Below are 19195 nucleotides of genomic sequence, written 5' to 3' on the forward strand. Positions count from 1 at the left end.
ATTTGGAACAAAATAAACATTTTACATACTGACATCTAGTTGTAACCTTGTGGTCAACTTTGCATTTAAGATTGCTCACATGAGAGAAAATGTGACACTGTAACGAGAAGCACTGCTTAAATGTAATATGTACATTTACTCAAGTACTGGAGTAAACTAGGTGTGGGGATGATTTTGACAAGACCAGATCACAACATTGTTTAGCTCTGGAACAAATAATGACATTTCTGTTAACTACATCAATGCTATATAAAAATAATAATATTAGTAATAATAATATTCTGAATTCTAAAAAATCCTAAAATTCTTAGGTGGTTGTAAATCCTTTGTAAGTTGCTCCATCACAGGGAACAGAAGCTGTGCAGAAGTACAAGCATTCTAAATTGCACAGATGACGGGGTCAAATCAAAAGCCAGAAATACAGTTGCTGTTTCTGGACATGGCAGGAAGATGCACAGAATATGCTAACAATTTAATGAGACAACAAGCTGTTTTAATGTTATAACAATATCAAAGGCAAAAAAATAAAAGTAATGCACATTTTCAGCATGTGCACATCATTTGTTTGTCTTTTCCTTTCAAACTTTCACAAGTTTGTCCAATTGTGGAAGTTACTGGTTCCTGTTTTCTGATGCTACAATTGTTCTGCTGAATGACTTTGGGATTGGGATAAAAAAATTCTATAAACTTGTGTGCGTAATGCAGACTCTTATGTTAGATAGAGATTTCCAAGTCTCTCATATCGATGCAAAATATAGTCTGGGAGCTCAGTGAGAGCCTGGCTGCAGTAAGCAGAGCAGATTTAGGGCCAGCAGCTAAATTAATGGGTTTGGGGAGAGACTGATAATCATGGCAGGGATGGAAGGGAAAGTGCATGCTTTTTGTGTGTGTGTGTGTGTGTGTGTCTGGCCGTAGATGAGTATGTGTGTTGGTATTGTTGAAGTCTCTCCCCCTAGCCCTTCCACTCTCCTTAGACACACATATGGATCTCAGATTTCACAATGACACACAAATTCACACGCATGCAGAGGCACACACACACAGACACACACACACACACACACACAAACACACACACACACACACACACACACACACACACACACACACACACAGATGTCCTTTGAGTTCTGTTAAATTCACAGGGTTTTTTTCTTAGGAAAAGCCTTAATTATCGTATCCTTGATATTTTCATACCAGATTTCTCTGTTTATTTGTGCATATTGAAGGTTTAAATTGGCACAGAAATGTGTGTGTGTGTGTATGTGTGCGTGTCCCTTGGCTTTGCAGTATAGCACTGTGTTTACAAGATGTTACGCAGTGTTAACCAGAGCTGTGAATATGTGATTCAGTGGAAGTGGGAGGAAGTGGAGAAGACAACATCTTTCCTGAGGCCCATAAAAAGAAGCTTTTGAAAGGTCATTCTTTGTTCCTTTCTTTTTTTATTATCATATTGTCCCCTTTGTTCGAGTTATCTTTGCATCCCTTTCAGCCCCCACTCTGGCTCTTTGTGGCGTGAACTACTGCACAGAGAATGACACCTGATGATGTGCCACATCTTCATAATTAAGTATCAGCGGCACATAAACTTAGTTTGTGGTTGCTGCTGTAGCTAGGTGTGGCTCTGTACACTGACTGCTCTGAAGTCTGCAGTGATGTGATGTGGCGACAGCGTTACACAATAAGAGCAGCAAGTGAACTCACTCACCACTCTCCGACTCTTCCTGTCCTTGTCTGTTCTCTATCTGTGTCTTGGCTTGATTGTGTCCTCCTCCGACAGCCCTGGCTGTCTCTCTGCCTGTACAGAGATGGATGAACCTAGCAGGCCTTTTACTTTGTCTGTTTTTCCTCTTTTCTTCTGCTTGGCATGGGCTTATTCAGTTCCTTGATGTGTACTGATAAATGTTATCATAAACCTCAAAGCTGCATGTCTTCTTGTTTGAAAGCTGAAAAAAAAGCTTGAACTGTTTTGCTTGAGTATATCATAGCATCCATGCTCAGGAGAGCTTATTATGGTACATGAATGCATTTATGTAGAGGGCATTTGAGTTAAATGCACTTTCAGAGCCTGAGAACTATTCTATGCTGCTAGAGTTATCTGGAAAATGAAACCCATGATCTTCTCAGAGACTACAGTTTGTTTAAAGACATAGCTGAACACACAACACAACATGTTATGGGCAGGATGCTCAGTAGTAAGAGCTCAGTACACCAGCATTAAGTTGTATGATGTGCCGGGATATGACCAGTTGCAGTGAAATGACTCTTGAAAGCTCAGGGCTGTGATAGGAGGAGAACATTGCCCTAGTTTAAGTCTAGTGCAATTATGTAATGCTTGAGTACCTGCAGCACCAGTGGCATGACAACTTCTGAATGTGAATCTGAGCAGTGGAGAGTGCAGACAGGAACTGCACACCTCTTTTCTATCCTTTTTACATGGTGTGCAACTTAATCTCATCCTAAACTCACTGGGTTTTACGGACATGTTCTCCTTTGCTAATTTAGCATTTGACTGACACACCCTTTTCCATCCTTCTCCTCTCAGTTTCTTTTTCTCATTTCCATTTCTCCCTCAAGCATGATCCCACTTACCAATGCTCTTTATCGCCATCCCTCCATCGCAGTTTCCTTCTTTAACCCATCATCTCTCGCTCCTCATCTGTTTCCTTAGCCCCCCTCTTTTTCAGCTATCCCCCTCCGTTTCTAATGCCAGATTCCAAATGGAGGGTGACAGTATGCAGCTGTGGGTTTTGTCCTTCAGACAGCATCTTAAAGAAAAAGCTTAGTCTCACACACACATTCATGGAGACGGAGGGAGGTATTGGCACTCACCTGAGTCTTTCATCTGTCGCTTACATCACACTTTTAAGGTGGAGTTAAGCTGTGTGGATTGAGTACATGACATGAATAAGTCTTTGCAATGAGAAAGATAATTTACCGTAATGTAAAAACACACTAAACTGTTGTTTGTTTCTCTCTGTTTATTCAGAAAGCAAAGCTCCATGCTGCCTTGCAGGAGAAAAATCAACTAAAGCTTGAGCTGATCAACCACCACCTGAAGGCATCTAAGTATGACCAGGTAACACACAGGCCGTCTATAAGGATATGATGCAAGGACAAACATGTGGGCTGCATGCAGACAATGAAGATGTGTGATTAATGAGCCAATATTCAATAATAGAACAATTCTATTTTACAGTCCTATTTTTATAGGGGTTACATACATATGAGTTACCAAATGACTTTTAAATGGTTGTAACATCAATCGTATGAATAAGTGATCCATCTCTACAGATCAATATGTTATCCCGTGCCACCTCTTCAGATTGTTGTCTCTCCACTGACAGGATGCATTCCTGGTATTTCTAATGTGTTATTTGGTATTTCATTGCATATCTAACAAACTCACTATTGCTCCTTTTCCCATTCCTCTCACAGTGTCCTTACCAGCCCAGTCAATCTGAGTCTCACACTCCACACTGTCATACATAAACACACAGGCACACATACGCACGCACAGATCCAGACGGATAGACAGTGACAGTCTGATGGTAGGCGATTAGCTACTCTGGCGCTAATAGTGCCTTTCACAAAGAGGGCAGATTTGACACATGTCCAGGGACTTGGCTCAGAGCTTTTGGTCCAATGTGCCACGCAAAAAGATGCCATCTGTGTACTGACAAGGTGGGCACAGAGATGAAAAGAAAGTGGGGCAAAAGTGTGTGCTTTTGTTAGAATTTCATTGTATAGAGCATGGCTGGCTTGTAAGGGGAGTCATGGCAAAGACACTGGTAGAATGTGTTGGACTCTAGAAAGAGACTGTGAGCAATGAGAAACAAGACAGTGGGAATATAATTACAGAAAATAAATTGAACTTGCTTTAGGGAAGCTTTGTCAGAGATCAAGATAATTACCTGATATAATATTTTAAGCCTCATAAATAAGACATTTATCACAGTGCTTGTTGTTATTTTGACCACCCCGGAGCAGATTTTCCAGTATTGAGTGTGGGTGTTGGTTGTCGACGGGGATTAAAATTTTGAAGAAATATTGACAACACCCCTTTTTTCGTTTAACAGAATTGTTAAGGGAAGATTATTTCTCTTTGATGGAGACACTGGAATACTAACATGTTTTTATAACCAGATCACTACTTTTAATGGTGGACTTTATGTCCTACTCCATTTTTTTTATTTTATAGCTGTTCCTTACCTACTTTATGTCTTAAAGCATCTTTAAATATCTCCAAAGCCTTCCTTTATTAAAATAATAACAATTATGGTGCAACTATGGTGCAACAACTATAGTTCAGATGATGCTTGAGCATCTGTCATAAATTCCTCTGCAAGACGGAACTAATTTCCTTTGCAGCTGTCTAGTTTTTGTTGCACTTTGAGTGAGTGAGCTCATCTATTGCGCTTGTCTCTTTTGTTAATTAATGAGAGGATGGGTGTATCGCTGAGGAATGTTCTGCTCAACCCTAGGAGGCCACCTTTAGAGGAACCAGCTTAGCTTAAGGCCTCTGACTGATGATTAAATGAGGCACAGTGCTCGAGTCAGCAGCTCTGTCTCATCAAGGCTAAATTAAATTGTGCTGATTAATTTTTCTTAAGACTGTGAACTCCCAGTCAACTCTTTAGCCAAAAAAAAAGTGCCTCTATTTATAAATCTAAAAAGCAAGACTACTTTAAGAACAAACCCCAAAAGCTGCATGCTTTCCTCAGAATAATGGGTGCATTGTGAACATTGTGAAACTCTTTACGTAAAACAAAATGCAAATTAAAACGTTTCATTCCTTCACTTTGTTGTTTTTCTCTTTCTCTGTTGACTTCTGTAATAGTATTTCATAATCACATTGTAATCACTCCTTTTAATCTCCTTTTGCTCCATTTGTGTATTTTTGTTCATCCCTCCCTTGCACCTGGACTTTTTCTGTCCATGTACTGTAGGTACAATCAGACTATGACCACCTAAGACAGACCTTTGCTGTAGTGAGGCAGGAGAGAGACGTGGCACAGCAGCAGAGGAGCCAACTCCAAGGCAAAATAGAGAACTTTGAAAATGTTCTAAAGGTAAGATTTGTTTAAACTGTTTTTTCATCCTATGTTTCCTAAACAAAGGATATGCTCTTTTTAATAGTTTAATGGCTTTTGGCTTGTCCCTTCAAGGGTTGCCACAGTAAATACATATACCTCATGTTGATATAGCATGTGTTTTTACCCTCCCATTTTATCCGAGCTTGGGAGCAGCACTATGGTCTCCCTTGGTGGCTGGGTGGGGCCACACATGTTGGGGTGGGATTTGAACCTGCTGTTTTCCACATCCAAACCTAATGCATTTCTCAGAACTGAGCCACCAGGCCCCCAGGATACCTGGAGCAAACTGGGACCCTTAAGCTCTTCCTTGCTCTCTATTTCTGATTCCTTAAGCGACCCCTCCCCCGTTCCCCATTCTGTCGGCTCATAATTGAATTCTTGTAAAAACTGTATAAAAGTTTATTGGTCGTAGATCTTTTTTTAAAAGTTTGATGAAGTTTACAATCTTGTTCTGGACTTCCCACTTAATTATAATTCCTTCTCCTGACTCATCTTTTCAGTCCAGTCTTTGCATCTGGCAAAAGTCTATGCCCTCAGCTATTTTCTTAAGAGCACTAAAAACTTAATAAAGAACGCATTCGTAATGTTAATGAGGACAATTTGCAGCATTGATAGAAAGGTAAGAAATTCTGCCAGAAAGTGTCTCAGTACAAAGTATTTCGTTTTCATTATAGAAACAAATTCATCTTCTCTGCCCAGAATTTCCACAGCAGAGAAATTGAAGTGACATGTAGTTTAGGTGTATATGGGATCATTTCTTCCTTTTCTCTGAGACCACTGAGCATTCATGTTTCAAATATAAATGCAATAGCCATCATACATGCTAAGGGGACAAAGCTAAAAGTTTAGGTCTAAGCCCTTTATCCTCTTTTCTTGCTGTATCATCACCACCAAGCTTCTCTGTCCTCTTTTTCCTCTGCATTTCTCCAGTGCTGTCACCCTCATTCTATTCGTTTCTTTTTCACTTCAGTGGTTGTGAATTAAGGATAACACACCATTCATCAGATATGGAGATTTTTCATACCTGGATTTCACTGCCCGCTTTGTTTTTAAAGAAAAGTTTTAAAGGAAGCGCATGAGGCGAGGTGTCATTGAGGCTCTTTTTTCATTGTGTTCTGGTCTGCCAATAGCAATCAGACACGGTCTTGGTGTGCTGTGAGATGTAGTCTCATTACAAATCCTCGCCTCCCTGCATCTCCTATCGATCGTCTGTTTGTCAGGATATTCGAGAGAGAAATGTACCCACATAAGAAAAACTGACCTGCTGTCTAATACAGCAAAAAACAGTTTGTCACTTTTTCATTGTGTATTGATTATGAACACAAAGAGACTATTCAGAGAATGTTATACCATGCACTATCCTTATAAATACAACATATTGAAAGACAACCTTAATTTTTTCTCTTTCCTAGTCAAAACAAAATAGATACAATGGTGCAAACAAAAAAATCTGCTATCACATTTCTATAGGGGTTGATGTGCTCACTGAATAAGTGACACAGTTTAAGAAGCCACATACCACATGATGTCATCTGGAGGAGTTTTTCAGCTAGAAGCAGAGAAATATTTTAATAAAGGGTCAGAGGGAAGTTTAAAAGCATTAATGTACATCTACACCCTAAACTAAAGCCATAGAGAGCAAGTTGAAAATTGATAAAGTCTCCCTTTAAGTCTCCACCTTTATTAGGCAGTAAACTTTAGGTATCTGTCCTGCAGCATAGTGTACTATAAATCAATTCTGCTTTACCACTTTATGTTGCATTCGTACAGTACTTGGATTGAGGAATCTGTGATAGGAAAGCTTGGCAGTAGTCTAATGACTGGAAACACCGCCAACTAATACTGTACAAGAAAGGGTTTTATTTGAATGCAACAGCAGGCTGGAAAATATGTCTGGAAAATTGAATTAATAAACAAAACACTTGAAGTCCAGGTGTTTGCTGCAAATGGTGGTGAGTATGAATATCCAATATCCAAGGGTTAAAAACTATTCTTTAAGTGACAGGCTCTGAGCCAGCCCCGTTCTTTGCAGCTTAGAGCTTCTCCCTGATTATGCAAATCAGTGGCTGTCTGCTCAGGACACCTCAAAGCCACTTCGGGAGGTAAAGAGGCTTTACTTTTCTTTTTTTTCTTTCAAGGGAGAGTGAACACAGAGAAAATGATGAATGTCAGAAGTTTTTAAGCTGTCTTTTCATCTTAAGCCCACAGAAACATCGAATGGCCTTAACTCTGTTTCTTTAAGATTTGGCATCTCGTCGTGACTTCATGGATAGATACTGTATAGTCATGACTTGGCTAATTTGGAAATGTGTAGATTTGGGATCAGCGTGGGTGACTGTGTGTGACAGCTTTGTCTGTGTCAGTTTGCAGTATGAACTGGGTTAGATTTGATAGATATGCATTACAAATTGAGGAAACAGGTTAGCATAAAACTAACAAAAGAATATTTTCCTTACTACAATGATGAACTCAATTGACAGCCTGAGAATCGACATTTAGAAACTGAGTGAATCAACATTTAAGAAAATAATTTCATAATAGGTTAAATGATTCTAGAAATATTTCTATATGCTTCATGTGACTAGACATTTAGCTTAGCAAATCACGAATATAAAGGAGATTTTTGTAAAAATGAACAGGACACTTTAAACTAAAAACAAGGCCTTTTGCAAAACACGTCTGTCTAAAACTTTCTCAGAGCCTTGATATAAGAATTCATCCCAATTTATAGTCTGTGTATAACACAAATCTGCATGGGCCCTAAAAAGTGGAAGCTTAAAAAGTTTTTTTTTCTCATGCACCAGAAAAGCACTTTTCATCCGAGAGATTGGGCACAATATTTCTAGTTCAGTATTCAGTTCTTGTAATGAATCTCATTTTTTTTGTTTGTGTCTCTCTCTACTCACCTCAATTGATTGAGACAGACGGCCGCACATCCTGAGCCTGATTTTGTCTCTGGTGTCTTCCATTAAAGGAAGTTTTTGCTCCTCATTGTCAAATTTGGTGATGAGTTTAATCTCCTCATCTAACTTTTTGTATGAAAACTAATTGGAACATTTCATGATGTTAAACTAAATCAAACTACTGTTTTGAAAATCATTTTTTTCAGATCAGGATGTACATTTCAGTTGGATTGGGTATGATAGCTAGCCCACTGCAGAACACATTCTCATTTCAGCGCTATGAAAGAACTGTCTCAGACTTTCAAGGTTTAGTTTTATTGTATTTGTCACTATCAGTTCATTAAGACACTGGTCGGATAATTCTTTTGAGATACTTTCAAAAATCATTTATTCATAACATCTCTCCAGCATATCGACACTTTCCTCCTTTCCATCCCTCTTTATCCGTTTGTCTCTAGCATATGCATGAGGCAGTAGACCTGAAGCAGCAGCTGCAGATAAAGCATGAGCAAGCCTTGGTGGCCCATCACAACAAGCAAAAGCAGATCAGCCAAGTGCATAAGGTATGGTCACGTGGTTTATAATCAAACATTGAAAACTTATTTCATGTACTCTTTTAACATTACCGTCCCATGTCATTCATTTTATGAACAGCGACTTCATGGCAGCTTCAGCTCCTTGTTTAATTATTGATGCATCAGTAGCCACTTTGTGCTAAGTCACTGTTACTGAATCTCTGTTACTGTATCAGGAAATACATAGACCCCCTAAACCTGTCCAAAATTCAGCAGATTTTATTGGACATGCAGTCTCAGCTGCAATGCTTTTCGTATCATTTTCACTGTGTCATGAAGAACTTGTTACTAGTTGATAAATGGATACATATTAGAAACATCTCTCATTGTGCAGACATTACTGTTTTTTTCTAGGTGTTGTATTCTAAAAGCTACTAGCACGTTCTTCTGCTCAAGAAGTAGTTAAATAAAGCTTCAAACATCACAAGTGACACTTTAAAAACAAGTGCTTCTGATTATTTGGTGGCTGTTGAGATATCGAGGATATTGAATTATCTGCCTTGGGTTTCAAGCCTGAATTTTGAATAAATAAATAAAACTAATCTACGTAGCTTTAAGCACTTCATTTGCTGTGTCTTTGTCCTGTTGCAGAATTATTCCAAGTCAATTATTGAAAAGCTAAAAAAAGATAAAATCCTCTTATGATGACTGATTTGTAAATATTCCTAAAATATCTAGTGGATTTAAACACCCAGCCTTTGATTTGATCATTAAGAGATGCATAATGCTTCCTCAGAAATCTGTGAGGCCTGTCTGTTGCGTATCTGTACTGCACTTATTGTAATTACAGGCCCAACTATGCACTGATGGTTGTTAAGAAGAAAGACTGACAAACAAATGTCTCATTGATTTCCAGGAATTATTAAATGTTAAAGACTGTACTTCATTTACCAGTTATTACTTGGACACAAACATTACTCAGAATTACGCTGTCTTTATCAGAGTTGTGTCTTCAAATCTAAGAATCTCCTTAAACACTAGCACAGTGATCCATCAGTGAGACTCAGGGTACTGTGTTGACAGTATGTCAGCCATGTGCTGCCTTCTCTGCCTCATGGACTGTGATCATGGTGTCAGCTGTCACTCTGTGTTTCTGTGGTCTCTGCAGGCTTGGGTTCAAGCTGAACAAGAGCATGAAGAAGCAGTACACCTGTTAGAGGTACAGTAACATGAACAAACACAGATAGCCAGCGTTAGCTCAGTGTTACCTTTGTTAAATATAGATTACCCCCCTTTTTTGAGCTGATGAGGTAAAACTCAAAATGTTCTGTGTGTTTAACAGATAAGGAAATGCAGATGAGCAAATGGCAATGTGCTCCCATTATAGAACACTACTATATACTTTAGAAAGTATTCAGCACCTTATTGTGTTGTATTTCATTTTAACTAAAATCTAAATAAAAATGTAAATTAAATAAGTCTACACTCATAACAAACACATAATGACACAGAAGATAGTGAAAATAGTTTTTTTGGATGTAAGATGTAAGTGCGAGGGACATTTTTAATTCATACATTACAAAAACTCCAGACAGATAAAACATGTGCCTAATTTGTATTTAATACAAAATATATTTAATAAATTATTCAATTAAATTTTTAACCAAATGACAAATCTATTACTGTCCATAACCCTACAAAGTTTATTTTTTAAATTTATTGCACCTCTGGAGATTAATGCACTATATGACAACACATTTACACATACGCACATACACACATACACACACACACACACACACACACACACACTGGAAATGAGGTCTCATTAGGCCAGGTAAGTGAAGAAACTTGTGTGGGTGGACAGTGAGTGTGCAGGGACTTTAATAACTTGGTTAAATAGATGCCCTCTGGCCTGAAAGAGATGGCGTGGCATAAATCATGGCTTCAATATTAAATTCTGCAATGACAGTAGTAGTAGTATCATGTAGGTTATTTATTATTCAAAACCACCTCTTCCCTGCGGTAAATGTTCCACTTTTCAAAATAGTAGGCAGTTTCTCAACAACAAGGACCAACACCTACATAATAATTGAATGTTTAAAGGTAAAAATACACAAATTATATAAAGTTTTCTCTCACAGTTCCAGATTTGATGCATCCCATGAATCCTGCATCCAAGATGACCTTGAATAATTTTATAACTTTCCCTTTGATCAAATCAGTGACCTGCTGGGGTTTATCCCAGTCTTTAAGATGCTTGTCACCACCTCATCTATTTAAAATTACATTTTCATTTCACTCCAAATCCTTTTGTGATGACAATATGATGTAGACTCTCTAGAGTGCAGTTCAAGTGAGGTTGTCTTATTATCCAACTGAAACTATTGAAAATAATTTTACTGGGGATGTCTGAGTGTGGCTTAGGAAAACAAAGAGTTGGGTCACAGAAGTGGAAACTCTGCAGTCAAGATGTTATTTCACTACTTACAAATCCATTGAATTAATTTATACTTTTTCACAGGCATGTGTTTGTGCACTAATTGGCAAACATACTCTTCAACAGGATGAAAAATATAGCTGCATTGACTATGGGGTCAAATAAGCAAACCCTTTATATTCTTTTATCCCCACAGCTATTTTGTAGTTGTTAGACTTTTTCAGTTCAGCATAACTATACACTTTGTCATTTTTGCTCATTTTGCTTTATTTCTCTTTTGCTTCTGTATGTTTGTCTGTACTAATACATTTTTTGTTTCGCATTACATTTTCCACATTTGCATTTATTACATTTGTATTTATTTGCCCAATGCTATTTTTCCTTTTATTTTTTCTCTTATTTCTTTACTTTTTTCTGTTCCCTTCTTTCTGTCTGAACAGACCAATAAGGACAGAATGTTTCAGGTATTTATTTTTTCTCCCTGGCAAGTCTCATTTCCCTTCAGCTGTTTGTATGAATTTTAAGCAAATCCATAAAGCATCATATATACAGGCATATATTTGTGGAGATTTTGCAGATTTTGAGAATCCATAGGTACACTGATGAGACTGAATAGGGTACTGCTAAATTTCTTTCTACATTCTATACCAACTGTACACCATTTACAGTATGTCCTCCTTGACATCCTCTGATATGTCTATGATATGATGTTTCCTTTTGCAGTCTGATACTGTGGACATCCTTAAAATTAATTCCACCTCCACACTTCAGATCCCCCTCTCAACAGACAGGAAACTCCCACGATTCCTCACTGGATTTAAAGCCCAGCAAAAGACAGGCAAGTCAATAGCCGAACTTTGGAGTTTTGAGCAGATTACATATTTTAACTCTATAGTTAATTGTAAGTATTTCTGTTAGTAGTAGCTGTAGCACCGGTAGCAGTAGTAGTAATAATGGTAGGCTATTTTGGTAAATGGTGATTTTATATCTTTATTCAGTGCTGAGTGTGGCTTTGTGTGGTGTATTGGAGAAAGAAACACATTACTAAGGCTACAGGGTAAAATGGTTCACTACCAGTAGGTTTCTCCCATTATTAAAGAAATGTATTAGACCCTCTAGATAAAAGCATCCACCAAATTACATGTGATCAAAAGGCTTATGATCAGAATGAAATTAGTCTCAGTGATCTAATCTCCAGACAGCCCACATAACAGCTGGATCAGCTCACTTTTGACCAGAGGTGGACACCATTAACGGGAATACTTGTTATTCTTAATCAGTATCTGGCCTAATTGATCACATCATGTCTAATGTTTTGCATGAATGTGGTTTAACACATCAGTATTCTAACATGTAATACCAGCTGCAGTGCCAGCAGATACAACCAAATCAACAATGTAGATTTATACAGTCTGGCAGAGACCATAGTGCTTTGAAGTGCTGGAAATCCTGTTTTATCTTTCATTTCACTTGACACAGAGGAGGAACTCAATGTTGCTTTTGTACTAATGCATAATACTCACACGCAAACCACAAGAACCCAGTGATGCAGAGGATCCATGTTGTTGACTTACTTTAATTTCCTGAAGAATGTATCATCATTCTCATGTGCTACAGCTTCCTATTTTTTATTTGCTGCATTTTTCTAATGTTTTCTTTTCTCTCATGAGGAACTCATTGGTATTAAGAACAAATGTAGACAAGTGTTGTTGATTAAGCTGGAATAGCTTTGCTACCAAGACTATTTGCTGTACACTTGCCTCAACAGGAGATTGATAACTGTGCAATGAGCAATGAAAAGGTGCAGAAGGAATGACAGTTGCTCTTTTTTTCCTTATGGAAATCAATGTCTCCCAGGCAATGAGAGCGCAACAAACAAACCGCTACTGATCTCCCAGTTCTTGCCCTGCACACCGCAGACTGGAGACAGAGATCAACCAGCAGGAGAACTGCTGTCTCTCAAACCCAGCACCGTGACAACGGACCGCCCCAGGAGCTATCGACGGCCAACCCCATCAGAGGTGGGATTACTAAATTTTATCCTATTATTTCTTGTAGAATTCATGCCTTCATGATACTTACCCTAGTTAATCTGATTTGCATAGTGTTGCCATAGGCTACCCGGAATTTCTTGAATATCATGAGTTTTAATTGTGAATGTGAATAACTTTTAGCTTTGGTTTCCCTTCCCATTCTGTAGATGGAGGATGAGGCCATCCAATCTCCCAGGTCCAAGCCTCGCTACACAGGCCAGGTCCGCCTTTGCACTGCCCGCTACAGGTAAGCAGAGCAGTTTTAGGCACCTGTTGATTATATAATCTTAAATCAAATTTTTTTGGTGTTTGAGATTATGGTAGGATTAATGAAAACTAAAAAAGTCAAATGTTAACAATTTTTCTTTTAGCTATAACCCTTACGATGGACCAAATGAGCATCCTGAGGCAGAATTACCCCTTGTGGCTGGAAAGTATCTGTATGTGTATGGAGACATGGATGATGATGGCTTCTATGAAGGTGAGAAGTAAAAAAAGTGTTATGTTTGGAGTTGTCCTGAAAGTAGATCTGTATTTATCTGTATGTATGGCCTGTACTGCATTTTATTTTATACTAGCATGTACTGTAAGTATTCTCGAGTGTCACCATGAAAAAGTTCTGTAAACTTTTTAACAGTTACTAGAGTGATTTTCTTGTATAATCTCTTGAGAGTTATGAAGGCTTTTCCATCAACTGCAATCCTAATCCCCCTTGCTAGGAATTCTGCTGCCACAGACACAGTAGTACTCAGCTGCAGTGATTCATTAGCTGTGAAGGGTGAGGTTGGATGGCTTTGTGGAGGAGCCTTGTATTTACCGCGTAGGAGGGAGACTCAGGCCTCAGACCAAGCTGTTGTCAAGATGGGATCTTGGTCCCTTTTAGCTTGATGACTAATCCAGTGGGGCTAAGCTTAATCATCAGCACACACACGCAAGCATGCACACACACACACACACACCAATACAAACATGGAAAGATGGAAAGATATTCCAAAGACCTCTGTGGAAAAGGGGATTGAAAGACAACATGATAGGGAGCTTTTTGAAGTCAGACTTCTTCATTTTGCAAAAAAAACTGCGGTGTAAATCTAAGCCCTTTTTCTCTGCATTGACACTGCATCCGCATGCTCTGAGATGTTTGTGCAAATGTATAAAAGCAGTGAACTTAAGTTCAAGTTCTTCGAAATGTTGAAAGGAGCTGTTTTCTCAGTTCTCAGTATACTGGAGAGAGTACAAAGGATAGCATCAGAGAAGGAGTGCTAAATCTTGGGAGTACATACTGTATGTTTACATATCTCCCACCTCTCACACCATGACTCATTTCCACCTCGAAGGCAAATAGCTCTTACTGATGGTTGTGTGCATTCATGTTACTGCTCTCCAATTGTCTTTGTCTTGTTAGAAGCCATTAGTAAAGCCTGTAAATGTTAACATTTACAGCAGGCACCACCAAAGGACATTTTCCTAACACTGCTGATGAATAGTATTTTCAGTTGGCTGACATTAGGCCTTTTGTTCACAAATTTGGGTTATTTATCTTCCATACCTGCCTTTCAACTTATTTTCTTTTTGACAGGGGAACTGCTAGATGGCCAGCGAGGACTTGTCCCTTCTAACTTCGTGGAGTTTGTCCAGGACAAGGAAAAGCTGGCAATTCAAGCTGGGGAGGGAGGGGAGGAATTGGGCCCACTGGACCATACACACCTGGCCTTGATGACAGTGGATGGAGGTGCATCCCAAGATGGCCTTTTAGGCTTAGCTAATGCCTTGGTTCCCTGTAGCAATGGGACAGGGGGGCCCCTGGACCCTGAGGACTTGGCTGAAGATGTTGTGCCTTATCCCCGAAAAATCACCTTGATCAAGCAGCTGGCACGTAGCGTCATTGTGGCATGGGAGCCTCCACTGGTGCCTTTGGGCTGGGGGAATATCTCTGGCTACAATGTGTTAGTAGATGGGGAGCTTCGTGCCAGTATACCATATGGTGGCCGTACCAAGTGTTTGCTGGAGAAGCTGGACCTTGATGGTTGTGTTCATCGTGTGTGTGTGCAAAACATCACTGACCGGGGCTTGTCAGATGAGCTGCGGTGCACCTTGCTGGTAGGAGCCAATGTGGTGGTGGCGCCATGCGGTCTGCGGGTGGATGACATTCAGCGTGACACTGCTGAGCTCTCCTGGTTGCCTAGCAACAGTAACTATGGTCACACAGTGTTCTTGGATGGGGTCGAGCATGCTGTGGTAAAGCCAGGAAGGTATAGACTACGCTTCCTTAACCTGAAGCCCCTGACAGTGTACAAAGTGACGGTGGTAGCACAGCCACACCAGGTCCCATGGCAGTTGCCACTGGAGCAGAGAGAGAGAAAAGAAGCTGGTGTGGAGTTTTGCACTCAGGCTGCAGGTCAGCAAGGATCAAGTTTATACATAGACATACAATATAAATGACATATACGTAGTCCCATAACAAACAATGTTTTTTCCTGCTTACATTGTTACACATTTCAAGCAATGTTGTAGTCTGTATGTAAGACACATAGACATTACAAATGTCTATGATTGCTACTATTCTGTCTATGTTAGTTCATTTATATATAATATAAGGACATATCAAATTGTAACATATTGTGCTGTTTGAGAGTACAATGCCTTACCTTTCCACTGTTGTGTATTGTATTTTGTCTAGGTCCAACACCATATTGCTGTACAGGTCAGAATAAAACATCAATCGTGGGCTGGGTTTCCGATATATCTTGGCACTAAATGATCTGCGGGCACAGATAATATTTGTGCTATGATACTTTTGGAAAAGGGTTATAGTCGATGAAATGGGAATGATTATAGCATATTGTTCAAGATGAACAATTAGTCACAGGATATGGGCAAAATGGCATTTTCTTACGGTTCAGAGACTGTGAAACATTTTTCTCATCTACAATGGTGCCATTCTGCTATCTGTTGAAACTTAAACACAATTTGTTGTTTGAAACCAACCTGAAATGCAGTTTTGCCCAAATGTATTCACTGCACAGTTCACATCACTACAGTAATTAGAGAACAGCCAAGCATCACAAGTCTTGATCAGTTATTATTCTCATGAGTCATTTCCTCAGCCTGTAGCCTAGCCTGGACTCGAGCAGTGTCCCTTCAGTACTCACTGAAAAGACCATTAGTACACATTTACATTTGCTTCTGCTCCATTGCAGTTGTGCATGCTTTGTCAAGTCATCTGGGAGTATGGAAGACAAAGAATGTGTTGTGGATAGTCTCTCTGGATTGTGTCCTGCATGCTGAGACAACAGTGTTTCTCATAGTCCCAGAAACCCACATTGTTCAATTTGACCTGTATTTCTTTATCCTTAGTAAGCGCGTAGTGTAAAGTTGTAGTAGACGAGAAGAATACAGATCAAAAATACAATTCTGAAAATATTTTTGTAAATAACTAATGTGCTAAGAAGACTTCCCTTCACAACTCAAATTACCCTCCACCACTATCTTTGGGTGGTGAAGGGCCATAAAAGTCATCATATACGTCATCTTATAGTACACACAGTGTCTTCTGAATACACCCCCACTGTTTGTGGATCACAACAAAACAAAAAATATGTCTGAATGCACTGCTTTCACAAATTTATATATGCAGGACAATTTATAAATGAACTAACGTTGTTGTTTTCTAAATCCTCCCCCACCTCAACACCCCTCTTGTAAGCATTTCTCCGCATGGTTGTGTGACCCCACTTGCTCATTTGATGAATGCTTCACAAACTTTTCTCCTGCTTGTACCTTTTTGATATTATTACATCTCTTTTTACACCTGTTCTCTTGCCTCCCAGGCCCTCCTCTGCCTCCCCAGGATGTACAGGTGCTCTGTGGGCAGGCTCCAGGGGTCCTTCAAGTCTGCTGGAAGCCCCCAATCCTCTCTCCCACACGCACATCTAATGGAGCAAATGTCATTGGTTATGCTGTCTGCACTAAAGGACAAAGGGTGAGTTAACAGGTATTGGTATAAACAAGCTATAAACACGATATTCTTATTTTCTCTCTGTTGAAATAAGCTATGATGATTGATAGTGAGGCAGTCATTTGGGTTAAAGGCATCACTCCAAGTAGTATAGGAGCTACAATTTAATGGTGTACATGCAGTACACAAATACCTAATGTGTACATTGTTTATTCATGTTTAATCCCATAGAAAAATTAGAACATCACAAATAGAACGCTAATTGATGCCATGTGGCATTATGTCATCAGTGTGCTCGGTGCACACAGCAGTGCCACCTATTGGGATTTAGTATCAGTGCAAGCCTGGTAATCTGAGACACCTGTATGTATTGGAATGGTCTCTTACTCCCTCTGGTGCCCGCTAAAGTAAATCAACATACAATGTCTGATGTCACAAATCAACCCCGAACCCAAATATACCTCAAATTGCTTCTGTGCTGCTCTCCATGGGTCAATAAATAAAAGACTTTTGACTGTGGCTGCAACAATCAATCAAATTAAAACTTTGACAATTAGTGAAAAAACAACAGAAAAAATCTGCTATGCACTGAAAATGCAATGTGCAGTGCAGCCCAATGCTTTCTGCCTTATGTGCTTCACATACTGGAGCAAAACTGAAACTTTTATTCAGAATTTTTCTCAGAATGAAGAGGACATTTGCCATTTCCTTTTCTTTGTCATATTAACTAATAAAGTAGCGATGTTGAAACACAGTACAAAGGGTGGTACATGTGGAAAGAGTAATAATAAAAATCTTATAAAACTATGGGATGTGATCATGTTTTCACTTCTGATGTATTCAGTATGATTTTTTTATGATTGTTTTTGTTGTTAAAACAGCATATTTTGATGTATGGTGCATTTTCTCTGCTTAAATCTAGATAGCTGAGGTGTTGTTCCCAATGGCAGACCATGTTACTGTTGAGCTGACAAGGCTTCAGTGCTTGGAAGCCAGGGAGGTGATCGTCAGGACACTGTCAGTACAGGGAGAATCCCAGGACTCTGTTGTCGCAGTCATTCCAAACAACCTGCTCGTGCCTCTACCTCCGCTTCCCCTGCCACCACCAATGCACCCCCATGGAGGACCACCTCCTCACCCCCATGCTCAACCCCACCTTCAATCCCCTCACCTCCCTCATGCCATGGCTCAGCTTCCTGCTCCACCCCAGGCACATGGGCAACCACTCCCTGTGCATCCTCAGCCCCATCCCAGACTTTCCCATCCAGCTGGACCCCCTCAACCCCAGCTTCGACTCCCACATCCTCAGCCACAGACCCTGCATCTTCAGCCCCAGCCACCTCACCAAGGTCCCAGGCCCCAGCATCAACTGCCACTGCTACCCCACCTTCAATCCCACCCTATACCTCAGAGACCAGTAAGTGCCAGAGACCTGGATGCCAAAGATCATGCGGCCCACCATGGGGGAGGGATTCCAACCGGCCAGTCTGGATGGGACCCTACATGCTCTCCCTCAACTCAGCCTCATGTGCCCATGCATGGCCACACCCTTGAGGCCCCTCCCCCTGCCAATCCACGTTCCCCCTCTCCCCAGAGGATCCTTCCACAACCCAGAGGCACACTCATCCCAGACACTGTGGCCAAAGCGATTGCCCGAGAAGCAGCGCAGAGGGTGGCAGCAGAAAGTGGCAAGGTCTGGAAAGAGAAGGCTAAAAAACTGACAGCCATCATGATGATAAACTGTAAACGTTATGACTGAATTTAAAAACACCCGTAAATTAAGGCCATGATGTGATTGTGGACATGAGGATATTAAGCTTTCTCTGATTGATGATATATTACACCATTTACACAGAGTAGCTGTCAAACTAGTAAGATGTAAAATCCAGTCATCATCAAATTACTGCAAAATATACAAACAAAGTACCACTGTCACCCCCCTCTCTATGTTACTCAATTTACATACTTATCCACAAATTTTCAGGGGGACAGGAGGCAGGGCAGGTACGGAGACCAGGGTCATTCATTTCACCAGCATCACTCTGATGAAGAAGAGGAAGACGAGGAAGGGTTTGCACGCGCCCGTCGAAGAGGACCCTCAGTTGATGAGTTCCTCAGAGGCTCGGAGCTGGGGAGGCTGGTAAGAACAACAGGATAAGTCACATGTCTTTTTCCTGCTTTTGAGCTCCACCCCAAATATGTTTTTCAATGAAGAACCTCTCACATGTGTGTTAGGATGTGTGCATGCTTTTC

The 19195-nt window shown here is 40.0% G+C and overlaps 1 protein-coding gene across 14 annotated transcripts in view; it reads left to right on the forward strand.

The window, feature by feature from the left end:
- rimbp2a (RIMS binding protein 2a) overlaps positions 1 to 19195 on the forward strand; it is a 52610-nt gene that overhangs the window by 22526 nt on the left and 10889 nt on the right. For 7 of the 14 annotated variants that reach the window (XM_067484524.1, XM_067484530.1, XM_067484531.1 and 4 more), the window contains 14 exons: positions 2990 to 3079; positions 4950 to 5072; positions 8458 to 8562; positions 9683 to 9733; positions 11395 to 11418; positions 11678 to 11792; positions 12812 to 12975; positions 13155 to 13234; positions 13359 to 13468; positions 14564 to 15382; positions 15665 to 15688; positions 16815 to 16966; positions 17865 to 18635; positions 18927 to 19082. In XM_067484524.1, the coding sequence (XP_067340625.1) occupies positions 2990 to 3079; positions 4950 to 5072; positions 8458 to 8562; positions 9683 to 9733; positions 11395 to 11418; positions 11678 to 11792; positions 12812 to 12975; positions 13155 to 13234; positions 13359 to 13468; positions 14564 to 15382; positions 15665 to 15688; positions 16815 to 16966; positions 17865 to 18635; positions 18927 to 19082 (2784 nt within the window). The remainder of the gene's footprint in view (positions 1 to 2989; positions 3080 to 4949; positions 5073 to 8457; positions 8563 to 9682; positions 9734 to 11394; positions 11419 to 11677; positions 11793 to 12811; positions 12976 to 13154; positions 13235 to 13358; positions 13469 to 14563; positions 15383 to 15664; positions 15689 to 16814; positions 16967 to 17864; positions 18636 to 18926; positions 19083 to 19195) is intronic. The other 7 variants (XM_067484526.1, XM_067484536.1, XM_067484537.1 and 4 more) reach the window with 5 other exon arrangements.

Source organism: Channa argus, chromosome 18 (genome assembly GCF_033026475.1).
Source record: "Channa argus isolate prfri chromosome 18, Channa argus male v1.0, whole genome shotgun sequence".
In the NCBI taxonomy this organism is placed as follows: Eukaryota; Metazoa; Chordata; class Actinopteri; order Anabantiformes; family Channidae; genus Channa; species Channa argus.